Source organism: Poecilia formosa, unplaced genomic scaffold, assembly GCF_000485575.1.
Source record: "Poecilia formosa unplaced genomic scaffold, Poecilia_formosa-5.1.2 Scaffold144, whole genome shotgun sequence".
Classification (NCBI taxonomy): domain Eukaryota; kingdom Metazoa; phylum Chordata; class Actinopteri; order Cyprinodontiformes; family Poeciliidae; genus Poecilia; species Poecilia formosa.
The window spans coordinates 774,775-785,301 of record NW_006800083.1 but is presented as its reverse complement, the minus strand read 5'-3'; the positions used below and the strand labels follow the sequence as shown (position 1 = coordinate 785,301).

Here is a 10,527-nt window from a genome sequence, read left to right as displayed (position 1 = left end):
GTGTGTGTGTGTGTGTGTGTGTGTGTGTGTGTGTGTGTGTGTGCATGAGCATCTGTGTACATGCATGAGGGGAGTAGCCTACATGTAAGCTGGCACGCTAACACATTCTCACTCCCGGCTTGTCATATATGGATGCTTGGTCAGGTTCCCTCTGAGTCACATGTTGACGCATTGGTTAGACCTTTCTCGTCATTAATTGACGTGCAGGGTGCTCTCGTTGAACGTCGTAGAGCTCCGTAAACGTCAAAAACTGACGACATAGGAATAAAGAGAGTGACGAGTAGGGAGTCGTGTATATATAGACACAGTTAGAGAAACACTCTGATGACAGTGGTCCTGGGAAATTAATAGTAAAAAAAAATGTTTTGGAATGCATGTAAGATTAAATAATTATAGTGAATTAAACCAGAAAACATAAAAAAGTAATTGATAAAAAATGTAAAATGGGGGAAAAAAAAGATTAGAAACACATCTTTACTAAATGGTATCTGAGGAAATTGTTAGGCAATGTTCAAAATAAGAAATTTTTGTCAGAGGCATTTTATTCAGTCAGACTGAAAACATGCATACTGATATCAGCCTATAAAGCTATGTGTGCGTTTGGTACAGAACTACAGTTTTGTGTCCAAACTGAGTCTGTTAGAGACAGAAAGACAGAGAGAATTGCCTTTGCTTTCTATGCTAATGCTATGAGTAGACTGGGTGTCCAACTTAGTGTTTTTTTCAGTTTGCCATAAGGGTCCAGTTTGCAGCAGGTGTTGCATTTTACAGTTATTGTCATGCAATATTAGTATGTAACACTGCTTTGCTGAATAGATAATTTATTTAAATTACCTTTGGGGTCAATAAAGTATTTTGGAATTTCAATTTAATTGAATTCTGTTGCTGAGGTTATAAAATATTGTCCAAAGTTTTGTACAGTTCGTATAGCACTCTTCAGTCTATCCGTTTGAAAATGGAAAGAGTTTGTCCAAGACATGATCATCCGCCTCGACTGAAAGGCTGAGCAAGGCATCGTTAATCTATGGGAGAGAGGCAAGACTGTGGAGTTGTTGCAAGTAAGCCACAAGTCCCATCTGAGGTTTCTCTTGACATGTAATGGACACGGCAAGCATGTAAACGAAGGTGCTCTGGTAAAATGACACCAGAATCTAACTTCTTGACACACATGCGGTGTTTCAGCGCAACAGAAAACATACGGCCTGAACACACTGCTGCTTTCAAGTGTTACGACGTGGCTCGTTGAGCCGGAACAAATGACAACTTTACTGAAAGTAAAATAATTAAAATAAACTGAATAAACAGGAAGGCAACCCCAAGGCAGCTGGCATAGCTGCAGCCGAAAGCAGGTGGAATTAGCAAGGCCTATGCCAACAAAACGCCAGATTGGGCCACGCAAGAGCTGCCATGGCGCGCTGGAGCACAGCTGCTTTTGCACTCGGGAGACGCTGGGCCCTAGAGACTCCTAGGACGAATGGACAAACATTCCACTTTCTCAATAGAGACAGACCTCAAGAGACTGAAACGGTAACTGTAGGCGTTTCCGCAAAGCATCGAGTAAGGGGTTCGAAATTTAAACGCATGTCACATTTTTCAAAATGTCATCTATTTAACATAAAATTAAAACAATTAGTTCCCCTCCATCCCAATCATGCACTAGTTTGTGTTAGTCTTTTACAAAAAAAAAAAGCATTGATATATATTGAAGTTCTTATTTCAGGAAAAAACTAAAGAAAATGCAATGCACTTGTACGCAGAAACATCTACATCTCATTATGTGCTTCTATATCAATGCAACATGTGAAGTTATTCTGAAGAAAATGCTGCTGCTAAGAAACATGGCCTTACAACTTTATGTTTGCACCAAATGTTTAATAATCTTTTCAGAAGAATCTGTTCTGCCGTTATTGATCTCTTATTGTGTGATGTGGGGAAAATAACACATTTTCATGCCTGCCATGATGTACAATAGCAGATGTGGCTTGGCAAAAATAATGCAGTGCACAACCAGAGGAAAGAATGCGTTCTATTATTATTGACTCTCTTTTTCTTAATAAGCTTTACTTACATTTGAAGATTAAAAGCAGAATCCCCCCCCGACCCCCCAAACAATAGAGGACCTGCAGTAAATAGCTTAACAGCATGATGTTCATAAGCTGGCAGATTTACCAAACTACAAACTACTGGAGATAACCTGTATGCTTGTTTACCTGAACAAAGAATCTCGGAATGCAGTGATTCACCCTGGTTTGTTACTTCCTGGGGGCCTTTGCTGTAGCAGTACCATTCTCATTCTCCACTTTAATTCACTCCTCTGTTTTTTTGTGTGTGTGTCTTGCAGTTGCCCTGTTTCCTGGGGAGGATAATGGAACGGCTGTGGTTCTCTTTTCTGTTGCTGGCAGCAGCATGCAGAGGACAGTCGTGTCCAAAACGCTGCATGTGCCAGAGCCTCTCTCCATCACTCGCCATCCTCTGCTCCAAAACAGGCCTGCTCTTTGTTCCCACTGCCATCGATCGACGCACAGTGGAGCTACGTCTTCAAGAAAACTTCATCACAGGTATCACACTTGGATCCGTCTGTCGTTTATACAGATAAACTGCTAAAATTCAAATGACATATTTGCATATCCCCTTATTTCCACTACAGGCATTTTGTTTATTTTAAACTATAATAAATTCAGTGTTATACTAATAATTGGATGCATATCGACTTCATCTCAAATTGTTTCAGCAGCTCGCTGAAACAATTTGTTCACCGTTGTTAATACAAATGCAAGGTACTCTTTATTCTGTTTCTTGAAAATGAATTTTTTTGCTGTGTTTGTAATCGTCCTTTTAAATTTAACTACCTTTTTTATATTATTTTTGTTTGGCCGAGCTAATCTCATTTGTTTCTTTTAGATCTGACATCAAAAACCTTTTTGTGTTACTTTGAAACATGATCGGTTTATTTCTAATCTGTAGTCACATTGGCTATCTAATCCATAGTCCACTAAAACAAAAGAGACACAAATTTAAATGAACTTCTTCCTAGTTTTATTCTGCAGAAAAATGTTCAGCAGATACTGTTTTCATTTAAAACCTAAAACGTTGAATCTGGATATATCGGAATATCACCTAAAAGTTCATTTAAATTAGTATTTAAATAAAGAATGTAACTCGTATAGCTCCATTACATACAGAAGAAAATATGTTAAGCATTTATTTGTGCTAATTTTGATGACTATGGCTAATGCGAAATGAAAATCAGAAATTTAGTTTCTGTGAAAACAATTCTTAACACTGAAATACTCTAATAAAAAGTATGTCCATTTGTACAAAACATGGACTCAGTGCTTGGTCAGGGCTCCTTTTTGCATGAGTTATTGAATCAGTGAAGCATTGCATGGATGCATTAAGGAAGCAGAGGTTCCTTTCGTTCAGCTGGTGTCCTTCATCTTCCTTTTGAAAAACACCACATGAATTTTCTGTTGGATTTGGGTAAAGCCGGTTTGCTGCCAATCAAACGGAGGAATACTGTTGTCAACGAACCATGTATTGGTACTTTTGATAGTGTGGGGAAAGATGTCATGTTCTGCTGGGAAATGAAATCAAAATCTCTATCAAAACAGTGCTTCATAGAGTTTCCCACGAAATGAGCGATTTCTCTTTGTACTTCGTGAAATGCAGTGGAACAACAGCAGCTTTCCAAAAACTTTCTGACTGGAACTACAGACTGCTCCTCGAGAAACTTAAATTTTGCACATTTCCCCTCTACAGACCTTCTACTTTTTTCCACTCCAGACTTTTTATGTCAAGATAAAAAAGCAAAATTTGGTTTGCAATAAAAGAAGAACTTATGACCACCGAGCAACAGTTCAGAGCTTTTTCTTCTGGGGAAGATGCTTCTGAAGTTGTTTTTGGTTCAGGAGTGGCTTGACACAAGTGATGCAGAAGCAGTACCCTCTTTTCCAGTCCAGCAGCAATCCATGCCTGGTGAATTTCTTCCAAACTGTTAAATGTCCTTTCCTTTATAAAAGCTGTAGTTATTAGAGTTAAAACCAGGCCTAAAAAATCCAGCCAACCCCCAATCCAACCTGACTAATTAGCTGTAATTAGAGGCCCGAGCTCGTAGTGAACCTGACATATTTTAAACTGACACCGGTTTAAAGTATTTCCAGACCACACTCTGCACTCTGCTTGCAAATCTTCTGGGACATATGATTGTTAGGTGCCCAGCAGAATGAAACATTTGCACCTTATTTCCTTTCTTTTCTCAACAGGGTAAAGTACTTCCTTCTCTATTTAAACTAGAACAAATGGATTAAAACAACTTTATATCATGCATTCGTGTTTAGTTTTCTCTGTTCTTTTTAAAAATGCACCTCGGAAGCCTGACCCCAACCCAGACACCAACCATATAATTGTGGCTCCGCCCCAGGGCAAACTCCAGGTCGGGTTTGAGCTATAGATCTAAACTCTATGGTTATCCATGTTTCTTGTACAATTTTATCTACAGTGTATATTTTGTCTTCTTAACTTTCTGAACAATTGGGTTGATTACAAGACTCTGTAAATAGCCAGTATCTAGAGCAATGATGCTGTGTGGATTGCATTTATCGAGAATCAGTTCCTGTCCAGTTGCAGTTGCACCCAGTGTCATCCTTTGTTCTTTCTTCTCTGTCTATTCTTTAGCTTTTCATTACTGGTTCCTCCCCTTACTTTACACATATTTTATATAATTTTCTCCTTCTTCAAGCCCTGTACATTTTTTCTGTTATCTTAATGAAGATCTATAAGATGGTCATTCCATGTTAACTTTTTTTGTTTTTCTTTTTTCGGTTCAACAAATCTCAATCAGTAGAAAAATGGTGTGCCTCATACCAAAACATAGAAGATTAAATATCCTAACTGAAGATAAAACAAAAGGAAATTAAAAGCTAACATAAAGAAATCAGATAATATACAAAGACAGTTAAGCCCTGATCTAAACAAATGAGTCTTCAGCTTTGTCGAAGGAAGTGTTTGCGCACATCCCCGCTTCAATGTGCCTGAATAAAACGATGATTTAAAATATGTTAAAACATCACAGCAAATATATGTTATATAATACAAAATTGGGATTTGAAAAAAAAAAAAGTAAGTCTTAAACATTATTCTTTATTATTCTCTTGGGAATGCTTTCTTGTAATAGCTTCAAGGACAGCTCTACTTCGTGAAGGACAATTCAAAGCTCCACATTGGATGTTGGCTTGCTGTTAGTTCTGTCAAGATGTCCCTGCACTGCTTTGATTATTTCAAGGTCTGGTCTCTAGGGATGCAAATACATCACTTTACAATGTTCCCTTCAAGTACGCGTTTACTGCTGTGGGAGGGTGTTTGATGTGCAGAAAGTAAAGCCTGGGCAAATAAAAAAAAAAAAAAAAAAAAAAAAAACTTCCAGGCTACACATTATACACTGAATTAAAACGTATTAGACAAACCCCATCACGCCAGGAGCATCATGACAGAGCATATATTATGTTTTTCAGATGCTTACTGGTGTTCCTTTTACCTTTCCTGCTCTGTACGGGACGACTTGAAGATAATAATAATATTAGCTCAGAAGTTTCTAGCTTGGTTGTGAGGTCATTAAGTTTTTCCTTCCTGGTTGCCTTTTCATTAGAATGACAGCTGCTGTTTCATTGATGATTTACCCACATTCAGGGACAGTTTGTCTTGATTGATTGCAGTCATAGATAAGCTGAGACATGGGTTTGGGTATCAGCCGACTACAAGGTGAGGAGGAACTAAGCTTGATACACCAACTATGTGGGACCTTCTGCTCTAGCACAATTGTTGCTGTACACTTTTTTTTAAATTGTAATTTCTGACTGTCTTTGTTAAATGTCATAGTTTCTGGCATTCGTTTTTATAAAATCGTCTCTTTTTGTTGTGCTTATTCTGCTAATTTGCAGCGGTCCGAAGAAAAGACTTTGCCAACATGACCAGCTTGTTACATCTGACGCTGTCCAGAAACACCATAAGTCAGATTCTTCCTTCAGCATTCAGTGATCTGCGGCGACTGAGAGCGCTCCATCTGGACTCCAACAGGTTAACTGTGATAAAGGTACGATTCATGGTCGACCGATCATGACTCACAGCAACTGATGTTTACCTACATGACTGCATTTCGGGATCTTATTGTCTTTTCACATGTTCCGATCACCAGGACGACCATTTCAAAGGTCTCACCAACCTTCGCCATCTGATACTGTCCAATAACCAGCTCCACTACATATCTCCTCACGCCTTTGATGACTTTGTGACTACTCTCGAAGACCTAGACCTCAGTTACAACAACCTTGACCAGGTGCCGTGGGACACGATTGGGCGTCTCACCAATGTCAATACCCTGAACATGGATCATAACCTCATAGAGAATGTTCCCCAGGGAGTTTTTACCAATCTACACAAACTGGCCAGGTAAGGACACGAAAATTACCAAACAAAATGAACTGACAAAAAAAAAACTGAAGAAAAGTTTATCTCTGCTATTGCATGAAAATGTTTCAATTGTCTATCCCTGTTCGTGATAAGGCTGGACATGACTTCTAACAAGCTGAAGAAGATTCCCCCAGATCCGTTGTTCCTGAGAATCCCAGTATATGCCAAGTCTAAAGGCTCCCCGCTCTCTTCTCTCGTGTTGAGTTTTGGTGGAAACCCACTTCATTGCAACTGTGAGCTTTTGTGGTTAAGGAGACTGACCAGAGAAGATGACCTCGAGACGTGTGCCTCCCCTTCAGATCTCAGCGCCAAATACTTTTGGACAATACCGGAAGAGGTCGGAGCGTTTCACCTTTCACTTTTACATTTCAAAGAAAAAAAAAAAACAAAACAAGCACAGACACACAAATAGTAAATAGATCTCTTAATCTACTTCTCTGATGTTCCTTTTTAGGAATTTATTTGTGATCCACCAGTTTTGACTCGAAAGTCGCCTCATACTGTCGCTATGGAAGGCCAGCCTGCAAGTCTAAAATGTAAAGCAAATGGAGACCCAGAGCCTGAGGTCCACTGGATCAGCCCGGAAGGCCGACTTATATCCAATGGCTCCAGGTATCACCATGATATTACAGTTCTTGCTGTGCCTGTAATTTGAAGAATCTTGCAACAATAAATGATGTTTCCATTCAATTTTCACTGTCAGTTCAGTTCATGAACACTGGTGACTCCATTTAATGGCACCCTTAGAGCAAATGCTTAACAATAAATTAATCATTTCTTTCGATTGCATAGTCTCACATTGAATGAATATTGTAGTTCTCTAAATGGGACATTTAGACCTGCTGTTCCATCCTGCTCACTACGGAGAACAGCCGACTAAACACAAGAAAGATGTAGTTATCGCAGTTCCTGTTGTTTTTAAACCTTTTGAAGTATTCGTCCGAATTTAGACATGGAGATGTTTCCAAGACTCGCTGTTGTCTTGAAGACCTATGAAGATCACTATATATTTGTTTCATGTGAATTGACCTTTTTTTTTTTGTCTTTTCCATTTTGAAGAGTGGATAACGGAAAATTGACCTCTTTGAAAATACATATAATGTGACAAAGAAAAAAGGCAGTTTTTTTTTTCTACTAAAGAAATGTACTTGTATAAAGGCAACGTTCTGCAAACTTGAAGTAAAAGTATACTGTGAATGGATTTATTTACTATAAAACTTCTGATAGGTTAGTTTTGCAGACAAGAATATGCTGGATGGTGTAATCTTCCTCTATTCAAATAATTATGTGTATGCATTCACAGCATGGCCAATATCCAGTCATTGCACAGCTCAGAAAGCAGTCATCTTCTCTGACCAACACATGGACATATGGTTAGGAGCAAAATGTGCATCAATCCCAGAGAAATAACATGCCTTACAAAAAGTTTTAGCTGAAGCTGTGGTCCATCATTATCTAGATTGAAATGAGTTCTACACCGAGGGACTGAAAGGCCGCCTAGTGAGGAAGAAAACATTACTCCAACATGTTTGTGAACTTCCAAAGATTAAATAAATCTCTCCCTATTTATTCTGGCAATTAGCAAGCTGAAAATACTTCTGTTAATCATAACTGATGGAAAAACAGGAAACGTTTAGTAGAATGTACTTCCTTTTTTTTTTTTATTATTTTTTTGCAGAACTTTAGTTTTCCCCAATGGAAGCCTGGAAATCAACGTCACGTCCCTGAAGGATTCAGGAAACTTCACGTGCATCGCCTCAAACGCTGCAGGCGAATCCACAGGACGGGTGGAGTTAGTCGTCACAGCAGTGCCTCATCTTGCAAACAGCACGAGCCGCAGCCGAGATCCTTCTTCTGAGCCGGCGCCCTCCGACATCCTGACCTCCTCCAAAGTCGCAATGCTTAACAACGAAACAAGAGGGGCTGACAGGAGGGTCTCATTGGTGGAGCTCACAGGAAACTCTGCCCTCATTAGATGGAGCAGCCAAACTCCTACATCCGGAATGAGGATGTTCCAGGTCCAGTACAACAGCTCCGGCGATGACACGTTGGTTTACAGGTATGTTTGTCCACAACGACTCCTCGTGTTTTTTTATTTTTTTGTGTGTTTTTTTTTTTTTGCTGCTCCCAAGATTTCTTTTGTGCCGTACGTTCAGCGTGCCTTTTCGGAAAGGTTATTTGTGAAAGACGTGCGGGTGCTTGTATCTGCATGCATGTTTCAGAATGTGTGAACGCAGCTGAGCATTTTCTGTCCTAGAGGCTTTAGCTGTTGCTCTGAGGATGAGTGCAGATGACAATTAACACCAAGTGGAGATGAGGGCCAACAAGCCAACTGAAATGATGGCGACATCTGGAGTAGAACAGATTCATTGTTGAGTTTAGAGAGGCAATATCTAAGCATTTCATGTGATTGGTTCCTCTGGATTTCTTCCTAACTAGAAAAAAGATAGTTTTCACTCACTGCTTTTAGAGGCTTGAGTTCTGCATGAAAGATGTCTGGTTCGCTCTCTGGTATGAAATGTTAAAATGTTCCCCATGGAAACCTTCTTTAATATTTTTTCTTTCTTCATCTGATGATGAATTAACCATAACTACTAAGTGTTTCTAGTTTCTCTTGAAAAAAAAAAAAGTCCTGAAATGTTCTCATTGTGCAAACCATGATGCAATGCTGACTGAAAATCACTCTGACTACTGTGGGAAACCCTTGCTGAGGAGCTTTCAGATGTTGTCATGGCAATACGAGAGGAAGATCTCCCTGAGCACGTCACACACAAATCTGTGGAGATACTGTATATTTTGTCTGTTTGTGAGGTGCAAATCAATTGGCTCAATATATTATCATTATGTGTGAATTCTGTTGATCAGATCTGTTAATAAGTGACTGATTTGGATTAAACAACATTTGTGAGTCATACTATCTGTGGATTTATGACCATGATGTTCTGTCTTAGCAAAAATATCACAGTTTTACAGATTTTTCCATCACTGGATTTAGGGTGTTTTTCTATTTCAGAACCCCATACTTTGCATATTAAATATTTGGAGTTTATAGTTTGAAATCATTTACTGAATTCACATTAGGCTTCCTCTGTAAATAATAAAACAATAACAAAAACTCAAACAGAAATAAAAAGTCACAGTTTGGTTTAGTGTAGACCAAACTTAACTGTACTAGATGAGTAAATAAGTATAATTACAGCCATTTTATTTATTCTTTAGACTTGAACGTAGTTACTAGCTTAGCAGTTTTAGCCTCAGTATTTCAAAACTTTAATGAAGTGCGAAGCCTAGAAATTGAACCAATATAAACTTTTATTCACCACTTTAAAATTGCTATAATTTGCATTATTGACCTATTTTTCAGCACCTTAGAGAGAAGATGCAATACACTTTTCGGCATTTTTAAGTTAAGTTGAGCAGTTTTTGAAATTAATTTATTAAGTTACGTTACTTTAGCTTATTATTATTATTATTATTATTATTATTATTATTATTATTATTATTATTATTATTATTATTATAAACTAAACATTCCTCATTAGACAATACTGGAGATAACCCTGGAATAACTTTTGCTTAGCATTTTTCTTTTTTGACCTGATGCCATCTGTCTTCTGACATCATTTCTGCCTATGAGTTGTCAGGTTTATAAATGGCACATAAGCTCGTCAAAATACAAAGAGCAGGAAACAAACGGATGCATTTTACACCAGTGGATTATCACCTACAGTCTCATTTATAAACAAAGTGCATGCAGGTGGGGAACTGAAGTCACACTGCATCATGATTCTTCTCAGACGTTTAATTTCACTCCATATTAAACTTTAATCATAGATCAGCTTTATTATAAGCATTCAAGACAGCAGTGTTATTTATGCTTTTGCTGGTGAGCCATAATTTTACACAAGAATCTTTTAAATAAATAATAAAAAAAAAAGATCTGCAAGCCAACTTAGGTCTCACATCAAAATCTGCACAATATTTAATCAAAGTTTTCACACCATCACATTCCTCTCACCACATGATCACGAGTGTAATGTGTACCGCAGAGTAGCACAAAAC

General features: G+C 38.3%; 1 protein-coding gene across 4 annotated transcripts in view; it reads left to right on the top strand.

Annotated features, from left to right (window-relative positions):
- Positions 1-10,527, top strand: part of LOC103145604 (leucine-rich repeat and fibronectin type III domain-containing protein 1-like protein) — a 205,328-nt gene that overhangs the window by 139,664 nt on the left and 55,137 nt on the right. For all 4 annotated transcript variants that reach the window (XM_016676945.1, XM_016676944.1, XM_016676943.1 and 1 more), the window contains 6 exons: positions 2,342-2,558; positions 5,937-6,088; positions 6,191-6,444; positions 6,559-6,802; positions 6,920-7,077; positions 8,144-8,524. In XM_016676945.1, coding sequence (XP_016532431.1) covers positions 2,366-2,558; positions 5,937-6,088; positions 6,191-6,444; positions 6,559-6,802; positions 6,920-7,077; positions 8,144-8,524 — 1,382 coding nt within the window. In that variant the 5' untranslated portion in view covers positions 2,342-2,365. The remainder of the gene's footprint in view (positions 1-2,341; positions 2,559-5,936; positions 6,089-6,190; positions 6,445-6,558; positions 6,803-6,919; positions 7,078-8,143; positions 8,525-10,527) is intronic.